At 47.0% G+C, this 15719-nt stretch overlaps 1 protein-coding gene across 1 annotated transcript in view; it reads left to right on the top strand.

Moving 5' to 3' along the window:
* Window positions 1-15719, top strand: part of CFAP251 (cilia and flagella associated protein 251) — a 63412-nt gene that overhangs the window by 38344 nt on the left and 9349 nt on the right. The window contains exons 16-18 of the mRNA XM_035016946.1: window positions 436-599; window positions 4630-4720; window positions 4931-5074. Of these exons, the coding sequence (XP_034872837.1) occupies window positions 436-599; window positions 4630-4720; window positions 4931-5074 (399 nt within the window). The remainder of the gene's footprint in view (window positions 1-435; window positions 600-4629; window positions 4721-4930; window positions 5075-15719) is intronic.

Here is a 15719-nt window from a genome sequence, read left to right as displayed (position 1 = left end):
GGTCCTGGAATCGAGTCCCACATCAGACTCTCTGCTCAGCAGGGAGCCTGCTTCTCCCTCTCCCTCTGCCTGCATCTCTCTGTCAAATAAATAAATAAAATCTTTAAAAAAAATAATCTATTGAAAAGCATAAAATCGTAGGATTCCAGAATTATTCTGGAAAACCTTGGACGTCTGACTATGAAGACGGGTAAAAGCTTCCTTCCTGTGTCTCTACTGCAACCTGGCGTCTCTCTCCTAAGGGACCAGCCCACAGGGGTCAGTGTGTGTGTGAACCTCTAACCCCATGAAACGGGGGCTCTCACACACTGAAGTGGTTACAGATACGCAGGTCCTTCCGGTAAACGGCACTGGAGATGACCCGTGAATGTGCCGGGCCCGAGCCTGGGGCCCAGTTATCTGAATCTGAATTTTCAGTGACATATTCCTCTCTAGGTTGGACTTCAGATCTTACCAGTTGATGGCAATCCACACAAGACATCCGCTGTTATATGCCACCCCAGCGGGGTGGCGGGAATGGCCCTTTCCTACGATGGCTGCTATGCCTTCACAGCTGGAGGACAGGATCGATCGGTGGTGCAGTGGGAAATCAACTTAAGGTACGTGATCAGGTGAGAAGCTCAGCCCCACAAGGCAGGTGTCAGGAGTAGACCCTCGTTTTTTAACCAGCCACGCAGACAGGTGTGAAGCCCTTACTTCAGGCCTGGCCCTCGGGTTGTTCCCCATGACATCTGTCTATATGCGTGTGCGGACAAAAGATTACTGTTTTGCTTCAGGGACCAGTGGTATTTGCAGCGAAGGCAGTGTGATTCTACCTTGTTCACACGCGGCCCCTGAAATGCTTCCCACTCTGTCATCCGCAAATTCACACCAGCTAGAAAGATCTTGCCCAAATCTCCGAAGCCTATGTAACAGCAATAGTGAGAGTATTATTTGAAACGTGTTTCCAGCCTGCTCTTCTCACCCACCTGCCCTGAGCTGAGACTCTGCCTTGGGTGAGGCTGGAGGGGTCCAGGGTTGAGTATCACAGAGTACTCGGACTTTGAGGTCAAAGAGACCTGGGTTTGGATGTGGAGCCTCCTTTCTGCTGGCTGTGAGACCTAGGGCCTGTTTCTTAACATCTCTGACCTTTAGAGTCCTTGTCTGTGAAATGGGGGGAAAGGAGGATAATAATAGGGACTTTTATAGGATCCTTGTAAGGATTGAATAGAGCAGAGCTTGGGGCTCAATACATTAACTATTTCCTCTCTTCTATTCTTTATGAAGGCCTTGCTAAAGAGCCTTACTAAAAAGGGCAAGTACTGCAGCATCCCCTCATCCACCCAAACTCCGTGAGCTGCCACAGGGCAGAGCCGGTTCCCATCCCTGAGCACCTTCTCCCAGCGCCTGCCTCTCAGATAGCCTCCTGCCTGGCAGCGTCACACTCAAAAGCTGGGTACAGACAGCTCGGAGGCACCTTCCTTCCTAAAGAATCCTTCCTTCCTTCGATTCATGTGCCAAGTGCACATCTCTCTTTTATGGCAGACATCGAAGCTTCTTCTCTTAACCTGAATAGGAGCAGAACTAACCAGGTGAATCTGCTTTGGATCCATACTTGTTTCAGGTCGCAGTTGCAACTCTGACCTTCGCCTCTGCCTTCAGCTAAGAGAGCAGATTTTGGGAATTTGGGAATTTAGAAGCTGGAGGTGAGGTCGCACATTGAAAAGCACTTCCCGATCGTGTGCCCAGAACAAGCTGCTTGATTCCTTGACAGCTAGTCTGTCACCTGGAACGGTGGGAGCGACACCCTGGGGACAGAACAAAATCTCCTCCTTTTCATTTTTGTCCTCTTCTCCATAATCATGGTAGAGATTAAAGGAAAAAAAAAAAAAAAGGCACCCGCTTTCCAATGGCTTTCCTGGGCCTGGCCAGAGTCCAGGCTTCTGAGAATTTCAATTTAATCTGTTGTGGGGACAAAGGATCATTATAAACTAATTAGCACTTCATTGCTGCTTCTGGTGTCTTAATATGTTCAGTGCTTCACTAATGGGAAGAAATGTAACAACCCCAAACAAGTAAACAAACACAATTCCCTGCTGGTCTACCGACTGAGTCAGAGGGTGAAATTAAGATGCTGCGTCCTCTCACGTGCCCACGATTTTTGTCGGGGTGCTCCTGGGCCCAGATACTGTCCCTGCAGCACGTCGATCTTCTCCCGGGTGCACCCCTCCCTCCCTGGCATCTTCTCCTAGGGTTCAGTCCACACACACTGGGCCTTTGCCCCGTCTTTGCTGGCATGCCCCCCTCTGCTCCCCTTGTCCTGCACCTGTTTTTAAATCTGTTACTTTTTGATGCTCGACCTCACACCCACCTCTAGTCCTGCTGTCGTGCTCAGAGGACAGCAGAAATCCCCGATTCAAATACCACCTTTCCTGCCTGCTTGCGGCATGACCTGAGGCTAGTCCCTTAACTTCTGAGTCTCAGTTTCTCCATCTGTTAAATGGGAATATCATCACCGTTTTGAGAGTAATGGTTACTACCATTGCTCTTCCTCCCCCTGCCTCCTCCCCTGGGGAGCATTTGCGAACAGTTACTATTTGCTGAGCACTTACCATGTGTTACAGCACTCGCTGCTTCTCCTGATTGAGCTCATTTCCCAGAAGTACTGTCTGTGTGTCTTGGCACACAGTAGGTTTTCAATAAATGTGCTTCCCCTTTGTGCCCTGATGACGCCCTTTTTTTGTTGCAAGCATAAGGAACCCAGCTTAAGCACAAAGGGGAATTCATGAGACGGTCATGGACACCTCAGGTCCACCCTGCAGGAAGAGCAGGGACGGCGTGCCCTCAGCATTTGCTCTCTGCCTGGCTCTGCTGTTGGCTTCGTTCTCAGTACAGCTGGGTTTCATTGCCCAGCACGACCATGGCCACTGACAGTCCTCAGATTCCCACAAGCTGGAGCTCTGACCACAGGGACAGTGGGTCTCTTTCCCTGGCTCTCGTTGGACCGCCCCAGTCCTGTTCCTCCAGCTCTCTTGGGTCTGTTGACAGTGGCCAGGAAGCAGGAGACGTATGACAGTCCTGACCACCAGAGAGCTGCTCCCAGGGCATTCGGAGCTCCTGTGAGTCGTCTCCAGACACTCCTGGTAGTGACAGTCTCCTCTGCATCACTTCTGGCCTTCACCTGGCCCTGTTCCAGAGCCACGTGGCTAAAAGTGGCCTCCCACTGAGCCTGTTGGGATTGGGCCTGGGCAAGGCCTGGAGGCCACAGAGGGGGAGTCCTCTCAGCTAGACACCTGCCTCGATGGCCAATATCAGAGCTGGGGGAGGCCTGGGCCCTGCTGCAGAGGGGCCTCAGACCCACCTGGAGAACACACCGGCCCCTCCCCAGGCCCCAATGCAGCCTGCTTATGCAGGGCCTGACAAGACGGCCAAGACGGTTTTGTGGCTGACTCTTTGAAGAGAGGCATAGGTGTATATTAATACCCAGTTCAACAGAAAAGAATAACCCTAACTACCTTGTACCGAGCCTTCTCTGGGCCAGGCCCTGTGCTCACTGCTTTCCGTGCATTGTCCGATTTCATCTCATAGCCATTCTGTGAGGCAGGGACTATTGGTATCCCCACGTGGTATCCCCATGTGTCTGGAGATAGCTCCCAGGTGTTAAAGGACCCTCCCATGCACTGGAGTATGTGGTGGGGCTGGGATTCATATCCGGCTCTTTCTGATTCAAGAGCACACCTTGACAAACACTCATTACAGGAGAAGAAGAGAGGGCTTTGTGTCCAGCCCTTTATGTGGCTTCACTCCATTTCCATAGCCACCCGTGAGGCAGACCTGTAATTATTCCCATTCTACAGATGGGGAAACTGGGGCTCAGGGAGGTTATCGCCCGTGATCATATTGCTTACAGGTGGCAGAGCCAAGACTCACACGCATGTCCTTCCGACTCCAGATTCTGGATACTTAACAACTTCCCCACTGTGGTCTACACTGAAGTGTGTTTTAATAACCTCATGAAGAGGCTAATGGCCTGATTAGCCCAAATCCAGTTAGTGGATTATTATGATGATTTCGTATTATGTGTATTTTGTATGGGGCAAAGTCAGTCTCCTACAAAAAGTAGGTTTTCTTACCATTTACAGTGCCTATTTTTAGAAAGCCTGATCCCGTGTTAGAGAGCAGAGGGTTATTTTTATCTGACTGGCATGGGTCCCTGGTGGCCTCCCGAGTTTTTATGGAAGCAATTAGTGTTGGCGGCGTACCTGCACTTATCCTGGATTTTGGCTCTGGTCATATGCAGATCTCACGTTTCGGGCGAAGCTGCTCTGCTGGGGAGGACTGTGGGTTCAGCACCAGGAGCCCTCCCTCCCTCCCTCCCTCAGGAGAGCCGTGTTCCCCAAAGACTGCAGACAGATTGCCAAGTGCCTGCCCTGTCATCAGCGAGAGAGTGTCACTGTCATTAGGGCGGGTGCCCTGCACCACCAGATTCCACATGGAAATGGAATTTTTCGTTTTCAGCTTCATTTTCGAGGGAATTTTGCTAACAGGTTTCTAGAGCCCCTGACTGAATGGGCACTGTGATACCCTGCAGAAGTCCGTGGGGCCAGGCGTGAGCGCCTTCTAACGGTGATGTTTCTGTTGCTCTTTTAGTGCTCTGGAGGCAGCAGTTTCTCTTGGGGGCGAAGACTTGACCCCGTTCTATGGTCTGGTGCCTGGTGGCAGGGAAGGAAAATTCTACAGGGTAATTGTCCTCAGAGTAAACACTTGCTGGTAACATCTAGTTAAGTTTGTAAAAGAGATGTGCCTGGGGTGAACCTTCTCGCTTTTTTCCAAAGCTCTTTTTCCCACTGAGCTCAAAAATGTACTTTCTAGAAAATGTCCTTGGAGTCCTAATGGATGCTTCAGACTGAAGCCAAAATGTGTGTTGTGTTTCCATTTTATTTCCACGTAGGAGCTGGAAGACTATTTTTACTATTCTCAGCTCCGTAGTCAAGGTATTGATACAATGGAGACCAGGAAGGTGTCGGAACACATTTGCCTGTCAGAGCTTCCTTTTGTCATGAGAGCAATTGGCTTTTACCCATCGGAAGAAAAGGTAGGTAGAAGGAAAACAAGAACAGCAGTGGGATCTGTTATTTATGAAAATGACCTCTGGGGGCAATAATTATAGGTCAAGGTAAAAATTTAACGTTATTCTCACATAAATGGATCAGAAAGAATGTTCTGGGCATACCAGACACGCTCCTTAGAAACAGACGTACCATAAAGATATACCTGAAAGTCTTATTCCTTACCGGTAAGAGCTTGGTTTTGGAATTAGACAGACTGGCCTTCACTGAGCTCAAAGAGGTGACGCCTGTGAAGCCCCGGGGTGCAAGCCCAGGAGCATAGGGAAGGCCCAGTGAATGGTCATTATCGGGGTGATTTTCAGTGCTTAGTTGCTGTTCACTGGCCTGTTGTGAATGGGGCACCGCTGGGAGGTGGGTGTTCATCCTGGGCTGTGGGGCTCAGAAGAAGCCCTCGGTCCTAATGACCCTCACAAAACATGCCCAGCTGTAAGGGGCTCCCAGGGACCATAAGCACTACAGGGAAAATGGTCTTCCTAGAGACCATGGTTCACAATGCAATTGACTGGGTTTTCCTTCAGATGCGAAATGTTTAACACATTTTCATTGTGGAAAGTTTGGAAAAGGTACACAAGTGAAATGAAGAACATAATTACTTATAATCCCACTACACAGATGTAACAGTTATATAAAATTTTAAAAAACTAATTGGTACCATGTTGAATATGTATTTTTATCCTATATTTCCACTTGATGTTATAACCATTTTGCATTTATTAATAATTCTCTGAAAACATGATTTTTTAAAAAGATTATTTATTTGAAAGAGAGAGCAGAGCAAGAGAGAGAGAGCATGAGTTGGGGGGGGGGGCACAGGAAGAAACAGGCTCCCCACCGTGTAGGGAGCCTGACTCGGGGCTCAATCCCAAGACCCTGGCATCATGACCTGTGCTGAAGTCAGACGCTTAACCAACTGAGCCACCTAGGTGCCCCCGAAAACATGATTTTTAAAGGACATATCTTAATTTTATAACTTTTTCTGATTTAGAAAATAGAACTATAAAACAGAAATAGAAATTACTCAGAGATAATCACTGTTAACATTTTGGTGGACTTCCTTCTATTGTTTTATATATGGATATAGATACATCTATATTTTTAAATAAAAAATTGGCATTATATGGCATACATGTGTATATGTCCATGTATATCAACAGTTTACAGAGTATATGTATATATATGCACATAGATGTATGGATTTGTGCGTGTATATAGGTACATGTGTGTATACGTGTTTATATGTATATATTTATACCAACATTCTCAGTAACTATTGTTTTGTGAGCATGGTGGTAAAAATACACTTTTTTCCCCAGCTTTATTAAGATATAATTGACATACAACCTTATATAGTTTAAGGTGTATGGTGTAGTGATTTTATATATGTATTGTTGCAAAATGATTACCACAATAAGGTTAGTTAACATATCCATCATCTCACATAGTTAAAATTTTTTGTGTGTGGTGAGAACTTTTATTTATTTTTCTTTTTTCAAGTTTTTATTTAAATTCTAGTTAGTTAACATATAGTATAATATGGGCTTCAGGAGTAGAATTCAGTGATTCATCACTTAGATACAACACCAGTGCTCATCACAATAGATGCCCTCCTTGATGCCCATCACCTGTCTAGTGCATCCCCCACCCACCTCTCTCCAGCAACCCTCAGTTTGTTCTCTGTTGTTAAGAGTCTCTTATGGTTTATTTCCCTCTCTCTCTCTCTCTCTTTTTTTCCTTCCCATATGTTCATCTGTTTTGTTTCTTTGACATATGAGTGAGATCATAAGGTATTTGTCTTTCTCTGATTGACTTATTTCACTTAGCATAGTATACTGTAACTCCATCCATGTCATTGCAAATGGCAAGATTTCATTCTTTTTGATGGTTGAGTTATATTCCATTGTGTATACGTGCCGTATCTTCTTTATCCATTAGTCAGTCAATGGACATTTGGGCTCTTGGTGAGAACTTCTACAATCTACCTTCTAGCAGCTTTCAAATATACAATACAGTATTGTTAACTATAGTCACCACGCTGTACCTAATATTCTCCAGGACTTTTTCATCTTGTAACTGGAAGTTTGTACCCTGGCAACCACTGTCTGTTTTCTGTTTCTGAGTTTGGGGTTTTTTTTCGATTCCACATACATGTCTTTCTTTCTCTGACTTATTTCACTTAGCGTGATACCCTCAAGTTTCCTTCATGTTGTCCTAAGTGGCAGGATTTCTTTCTTTTTTTGGCTGCATAATACTCCGTTATATAAACATAAGTCACATTTTCTGTATTTATTCCCACCAACACTGCATGAGGGTCCCTTTTTCCCCACATCCTCACCAGCACTTACCTCTTGCCTTTTTTTTTTTAAAGATTTTATTTATTTATTTGAGAGAGAGAATGAGAGAGAGAGAGAGCATGAGAGGGGAGAAGGTCAGAGGGAGAAGCAGATTCCCTGCTGAGCAGGGAGCCCGACGCGGGACTCGATCCCGGGACTCCAGGATTACGACCTGAGCCGAAGGCAGTCGCTTAACCAACTGAGCCACCCAGGCTCCCTACCTCTTGCCTTTGAGGAGAGCAGTTCTGACCAGTGGGAGGCGAGAGTTCATTACAACTTTGACTTGCATTTCCCAGAAGATGAGTCATGCTGAGTACCTTTTCACGTTTGACTATCTTTTTTGGGAAAATGCTTATTCAGGTCTTTGGCCCAGTTTTAAATTGTTTTTTTGTTTTTGTTTTTGTTTTTTGCTATTGGGTTGTATTAGTTCCCTATATATTTTAGATAGTAACCCCTTATCAGATATGTGGTTTGCAAAAAAAATTTTTTTAAAGATTTTATTTATTTATTTGTCAGATTGAGAGAGAGAGAGCACAAGCTGGGGGAGTGGCAGGCAGAGGGAGAAGCAGGTTCCCGCTGAGCAGGGAGCCCGATGTGGGGCTCGATCCCAGGACTCCAGGACCATGACTTGAGCCGAAGGCAGACACTCAACTGACTGAGCCACCCAGCCACCCCGCAAATATCTTCTCTCATTCCATAAGTCACCTTTTCATTTTGTTAATTCCCTATCGCTGTGCAGAAGCTTTTCGGTTTGATGTAGATGACATGCTTTCACGGGCTCTGTACTTAATTGAACCAGCCCCCAGCTGACAGACACACAGATTGTCTGAAGTGTTTGTCTGTCTGAGACATGGCTGTGAGGAGCATCTTTGTGTCTAGTTTTTGCATACTCCTCTGATTATTTTCCAGTCTCCGAGTCCTAGAAATAGAATTACTGGGTCAGAGAATAGGAACTTCAAGGCTCCGCTGCCAAACAGCTTTCCCAAAATGTCACATTTCGCAGGCCACCATCAGGCATACAGAAGGCCTGAAACCCAGCAGAGCTGTGGTACCCACATTGCTGGCTGGCTGGCTGCATTTTAGGGAAGTAAGCTGTGGTCCCCGTTATTTCTCCTGGCCCACCTGGAACCACCTGTTTTTGTGTACTCTGGGTATGACCGGAAGGTGACTTTTATTCTCCAAATAGCATCTGGAAAAATGAGCTCTGAGAGCCCAGAGACCCATGCAGAGACTTGAATGAGTACCTTAAGCACAGCGGGTATTCTAAGCTCCTCAAAAGGTCTTTTGACCAATGTACATTTTGTAAAAGTACATGCCCAGAAATGGAAGCGACTATGGAGAAAGTTTGTGCAACCCACATAAAAGTGTTCCTGAGAGCTGTATTTCCAAAGCATGTTCCTTAGAGCGACCAGCTCCCAAACCAGCAAACTACATCAGAAGTACCTGGAGCACTTACTAAAAGAACAGATTCCTGGGCCCATCCTGGACCAAGCCAGTCAGAATATCCAAGTAGGGGGCCTGGGAGTCTGCATTTTCCCCCCTCCCCGGGTTGCAAACCCCTGCCTTGGAACAGTGGCCCCATGAGGTATTTACTAGGGCCACTAATGCTCAAGGAAGGATTAGACAAAGAGAAATAGGATTATTAGTCAGGACTCTCCTTTGGTTACAGGTTACCGAAACCTAATGCAAACTAGTTTTTGGTTCACAGGATTTCAAGTCTAGAGATAGAGGTAATGCCCAGTATGACCTAATCTAGGCCCTCACGCTGCTGCCAGGAAGCGTCCTTCTCCCCGAGTCTCTCCTTCCTCCCTGTTGCCTTCCTTCTCAGTGGATCCCTGGGCGCATGTTCGGCAGGCACAACTCCAGAGCCCCGGTCACTGCCCCCAACCTCCTCGCCATTGTCCTCGGGGCAGCTGCTACTCAGGTTGGCCACGCCTGGATGCTCCCATGCTCCCCCCGGAATCAGAGGCAGGGTCAGCCACCTTGACCCTGAGGACTCTGGGGCAGCAGGAGTGGGCTCCAGATGGAATTCTGCATAGGGAGAAAATGGGTCCACGATTCTGAGGCTTTAGGAGGTCACTGGACATTGGGAGTCTTGAAGTGAGGTGTATACATTTGGGACAACATCCCCCCAACTGGACTGATTGTGGAAACCTCTTTCTCATTTCACTTTGGAAATATTGCTTTGACTTCTCACCAGCATTCCCCGCCCCCCACTGCATTTCATCTTCTTTATTGTGTCTCTAGTTCATCTTCTCCTTTTTTTCCCCAAACATTGATCTTAAGTTAATCCCCAGCTTCTTGGGGTGACTGGCGGGCCTAACTTCCAGACTGAGGAAGGGGAAAAAAGCCTATGTTGGTAAGAAGTGCAGGGACCCAGAACCTGTCTGATCTAGCTGCTCCCTCGGCAAGTCATTTCAACTATAGTCGGGGTTCCCGTGACCTCATTTATCAGAGGAGGCTGGCAGCAGCTCGCACCTCCAGCGATGTCACGAGGGTCCAAGGAGCACCCCACCTCGCGTCACACAGAGTCGGTACTTAGTAGCCCCTCTTCTCACTTTAGTATTTCCTGTCAGAGGTGATGAGACGGCCCCTCTTCTACTTTATTTAACTTTTTATCTTGGAAAATTCCAAACATGGACAACAGCAGAGAAAATAGTGTAATAAACTGTTGCGTACCCATCAGTCAACTTGAACAATGATCAACTCCTGTTACATCCAGACCCACCAACTTCCTCTCCACCCTTGGCCTGTTCTGAAGCAGGTCCCACACACTCTTACTTCACAGGGAGGCCTCTGGAACTGAGGCGTCCCTTACTCTGTCGTCTAGCCGGGGAGAGGGTCATCTTCCACCCCCTGGGGGCGTCTCAGGTTCACTGTCACACATGTCCTGTGCGCAGGCATCAGATGTCTCTCTGAAGACCGTAGATTCCAGCCGTCCACGTAGGGAGGCAGCGCCCCCCAGGTCAGGGGGCTCTGGGGCAAACCCTGCCTGGAACCACTTGTCATCCATGCGATTTGGTCCAGTTCCTGGACTTCTCCAAGTCTCTGTTTCCTCATCTGTAAAGTGGGAATAGTAATAGCATCCAACTCCTGGGGTGACTGAAGAGTAAATGAGCGTCTGTTTAGCACAGGACGTGGACGTGTCAAATGTTTGGAAAATACCATCCAGTATCATTGTTTTCATCATCGTGTCCTCATCTCTGGACCTGTTGATTGTAAAAGGCTTTTAGGCGAATGTTCCTCTGTGTGGTTCTCTGTTCACAATTTCCTTTCTAAAACCAGTCCATTATTTCCTTGACTCATCTGGTGAAGACACTTTGCATAAGTGACTGAAAGTCACTTCCCTTCCCTTCCCTTCTCCTTCCCCTTCCTTCCTTCCTTCCTTCCTTCCTTCCTTCCTTCTTTCTTTCTTTCTTTTTCTTTTCTTTTCTTTTCTTCTCTTCTCTTCTCTTCTCTTCTCTTTCTTTTCTTTCTTTCCTGTGCACCCAGTGTAGGGCTTGAATTCACAACCCTGAGATCAAGAGTCACATGCTCTGCCAACAACCAGCCAGGCACCCCTCCTTCAGGAGTCTTGATTTTCAGCCCTAAGCTCATATAAATGTGTCCTCCCTGCAGTCCTGCTTGGCTGGCAAGGGAATTCTGAGTGTTTAGCCCCTGTGACAGTCACTACCTGGCATGTGAAGTGCTACAGACAGAGGGTGGGCGCAGAGTGACCATCCTTTTCCTGCTTCCTATAGAAGCAAGCATGTGCAATCCCTGAAGGTATACTCAGTTACCCAGTCATTGGCAAAATATAATAAAACCCAACAACCTCTCCAGGTCTTGCTGATGAGTAAAATGTACCCAGAAAAAAAATGTTAGTCTGCAGCAAATGTTATAAAGTGGCATTGAGCCTTAGGTTACAAACAAAAAGAAATTAAAATGGCGATTGTAAGGTTTTCACTGGCTATGGGAGACATCTCTCCTCACTGTTACAAAGGAGAGTTTCAGTGCCCTCCTGGAAGGTCTTCATAAATCCCTTGGCCTCCAGGGTTTTCAATCCACCTAAAAAAACACGCTCACTCTTTGGAGATGTTTTCCGAAGGCCCCTGTCCCAGATGTGGCCACATCAGTGTGCAGACTTCATAAGTTGATGAGTTAGTTTCTATCTGACGCTGCACAGGGAAAACTTTTTGGTCTCTGGTTTTCACATCAGATTTATAGGGATTTCAATAAATATGTTTTCAGGGCTTTGAAACTTTTAAATCCAGGCTTTGTCGTGGTTAATGAAACATTTCCTATTAAGATGCAGCTGTTCCCCCACCCCCAAGAAGCTGCATGAAGAAGGACATGGAACTAATAGAGTCCTTCAACACTTGGTTACATAAAAGACGCAGTCACAGAGATTCAAACCAGTGCCCCCCGCCCACCCAGGCTGTACATTATTTATATTTCTCTTACGTCATTTTAACTGCCTAGGGGATTTGAATCTAGTCAGTGTGGTAAATTGAAGCCAAATTATACAAGAATATAGCCCTCCCCGAAGAATTCCTAACCCTTCCCATTCTTTGCAGAACACTGAACTTGGGCATAACAGCCAAAGTGTGGTCAGGGAGGGCCTACTCTTCTTACAGATCTTCATTTTTTTAAAGGAAAGATTTACACGGTTTCTAATGTTTTAGAAGGAACCAAAACTTCGGTGTCACAGTTTTCTACAGCTGAGTTCACATAGGACAAAATTTCGTCTTCTAGCTTCATCATTTTCTTTTCCTGCAGGACTTTGGAGTATTGTGTTGGGTCATTGCCCATGTGTCACATGTGTTCCCTGCTTACTTGTGGCTATGTTTCTATTTAGCTTGCAGAGCAATCATTGTTTAATGCTGATAGGTTTTTGCAGTGAATTAATAGTCGTGTCACCATTTAGTTCTATAAATGTAAGCAGAGAGGTGTGTGCCTGGCAAGTGCTCACATAATGGACACTCAGCAAATGTTGGTCAGATGAGTGAATGAATGAATGAATGAATGATGGTCTTTGGTCATATCTGGCAAAAAGATAGCAAGGAAAGTAGAATCCCTGACATTATTATTTGATCTCAGAGTAATTAATAGTAGCCCTAAAGTTTTTTTTTTTTTTTTTTTTAAAGATTTTATTTATTCATTTGAGAGAGAGAATGGGAGAGAGCACGAGAGGGGGGAGGGTCAGAGGGAGAAGCAGACTCCCCGCCAAGCAGGGAGCCCGATGCGGGACTCGATCCCGGGACTCCAGGATCATGACCTGAGCCGAAGGCAGTCGTTTAACCAACTGAGCCACCCAGGAGCCCTGGGATAACTTTTACTTCCTACTTTGTACGTGTAACCCCGTGTCAGCAGGGACCTCTGGTACCAGCTGGAACCTGGCTCTGGTCCATGCCAGTCAGAGTTTTGGGGCTCCCCTGGGGGCTCCCGTGTGTGTGTGTGTGTGTGTGTGTGCAGACTCTGTCTACCCCACGTCATTCCAGACCTCACACTCAGCTCATTCCTCAGTTTCCACAAAACCACAAAGCCCACTCACGCAAGACAACTTTCTTGAAAATTTGGGAATGATCAGAAAGAGACACATAACTGCATTTCACAGCAATTTACCTAAAACTCCTTTTAGACCTTTCTCCCAGTCCTGATGATCACCCTGACAGGGGCTTCCTTGCTGGCCTTCATCTCACGCAGGACTCAGTGCTCTGCCCCCCCCTCTTTCCTGGCGAACCCCCAGGAACTCCACATTCTCCCTGTTAGCCATGGTAGTTTGGCTCTTCTTAGCTTGTTTCCAAACCTGCAATATAAGCCCATCTCAAGGGTCCTTAAATGAAAAATGTCCCATTTAGTGGTTTCCACCCTCCTTAGAAGATAGTTGTGGTTATATGGGGAGGGGGGCTCATAATAGACATTTCTGTAATATTCTAATTTTTCTTAGCTACAAGCATGTGGCTTGCATTGCTTTTGTATCTAGAACAAAACCCGGAAAGATAAACAAATCCTCCCAAAGCCGTTTGTGCTAATCTTGTGGCTAAACCATGGTCCCAGCTGGGATGGAGGGCCCGTGGCCAAGCAGTGCAGTGTTCCCCATACAAGGAGGAGAAATCTGAGCCAGTGGTCGTGGGCACAGCGTCTGCCCTGATAAAGACCCCATGGGAATTTGGAGATTTGCATGTTGAAAAGAAGCCCTCAGTATGTCGGATTTGCTCTGAAACAGGAATATCAGGAGTTATTTCTGTGGCCCACTGTTTTAGGGAGGCCTTTCTGGTCAGCTGAGAGCCCCTACACCAGTGAGCAGTGTGTCCCCCTGCAGAGAGATCAGGGCAAGACAAAACGATTTCTGTTGTTCACACTGTAATGCATTTAGAGAAAGAAATCCCGAAATGCCATGCAGTCGCTAAAAAAGAATGCAGGGGACGACAGGACCATAATAACACGAGCACCACTAACAGCAGCCAGGCCCTTCTCTCTGGGGCTCTCACGGCACACCCAGTTTTATGCCAACCCTGCTGGTGTTTAATCCTCTTGCCAGGGAGATGCTTCTGTGGTCTCCATTTTACAGCTGGGGACGTGAGGCTTCCCGTGTTCTGTTTCTACACGTGCGCTTTAGTGCGAACAAGGAAGAAACCCTGAAAGTCGCGACGTCGAACACTGGTTATTGCTGAGGGGTGGGGCATTCTAGAGCATTTTGCTTCTCTTTATATCTCTTCTCTCTTTATATATCTTTGCTTAATTTTTTATAACAAGCATGTACGAATCTTTGTTGGTTTGATGATTATAACGGGATAGATCATAGTGATGGTAGAAAATATATTTTAAAAAATACTAGTGTTACTTGCTTTGCTACTTGCCTTTGCCATGGTTTCACCTCCTATTATTTTTCTTTCTTTTTGACAACTTTACTGAGATACATCACCCACCATGCAATTCATGCATTTGAAATGGCTTTTAGTTTGTTCACAGAGCTGTGCAGCCATCAGCACTGTCTAATCCCAGAGCATGTTTATCACCCTAAAAAGAAACCCCACGCCCATTAGTGCACTTAATACGGTGACCCCTTAGTAGTCCACTCCCCACCCCCACCCCCCAGCTCCAGGCACCCACCAGTCTCCTTGCTGCCTCTGTGGATTTGCCTGTTCTGGACATTTCATGTCGATGGAATCATGCACTACGTGGTCTTTTGTGACCGGCTTCTCTCTCAGAGCATCGCGTTTGCAAGGTGCAGGTGTCCGCGCCGCCTTCCTCTTTATAACTGAATAATATTCTGTTCATTCATGTGGATATGCCACATTTTATTTTTTTGTTGATCAAATGATGGACATTTGGGTTGTTTCCACATTTTGGCTGTTATGGATAATACCGCTATGAATATTTGTGTACAGGTTTTTGTGTAGAGCTGCGTTTTAATTTCTCTTGGCCTATGTGCGTACCTAGGGGTAGAATTGCTGTACTAGTAACTCCCGTGTTCGAGGAACTGCCAGATTGGTTTCTATTTACTATTTCTTTTTTTTTTTAGTAGATTTTTTTTTTTTTTTTATATATGACAGAGAAAGACACAGCGAGAGAGGGAACACAAGCAGGGGGAGTGGGAGAGGGAGAAGCAGGCTTCCCGTGGAGCACGGAGCCCGATGTGGAGCTCGATCCCAGGACCCTGGGATCATGACCTGAGCCGAAGGCAGACGCTTAACCATCTGAGCCATCCAGGCGCCCCTCTATTTACTATTTCTTAACTTGAACCAGGCCCTCACCCATGTTTCTGGGTGCAGCTACAAGGAAGCAGGACTTTGAAGAGCTGTGAGCGCTTGACTGACAAACCCTTGACTGTGGGTCTGGGACAAGCTGGAGGACTTGCCATTTAGATTTTAAAGCCATTTCCTGGAGTGAGTGCCTGGAAGCGTTTGACACCGGGGCTCCCATGAGGGCCTGGGGGAAGGTCATCATGAAGGGCCCTGGAATGGGCGGTGTTCTCATTTCTGGGTCAACCTCACCCCAGACAGCAGGGAGAGAGCAAGCACAGGGGCCGAGCCCCAAGGGCTGGCCTGACCCTGCGACTGCGTCCAGCGGGCGTGGCGTGTCCCACTCCTGGAGAAAGGCAGCCGCTATCCAAATATAGTTCCTGGAGGAAGCAGGGAGCAGCTGTGAGTCACGGAGCCGGGCATAAATAGCGGAAGTGTCTCCAGATGTGACTGTGCAGGGAGGCTGCCCGGCCTTGCAACCTGCTCCTCAGCACCCTCCTCCGCTGCCCGGGGCCCCAGGAGAGGGCGCCAGGTGAAGACCAGCTCCTCATCTG

Source organism: Mirounga leonina, unplaced genomic scaffold (assembly GCF_011800145.1).
Source record: "Mirounga leonina isolate KUSES-001 unplaced genomic scaffold, KU_Mleo_1.0 Mir_171, whole genome shotgun sequence".
NCBI classification, from domain to species: Eukaryota; Metazoa; Chordata; class Mammalia; order Carnivora; family Phocidae; genus Mirounga; species Mirounga leonina.
The sequence above is the reverse complement of the archived record's forward strand: the minus strand, read 5'-3'. Positions and strand labels throughout refer to the sequence as shown.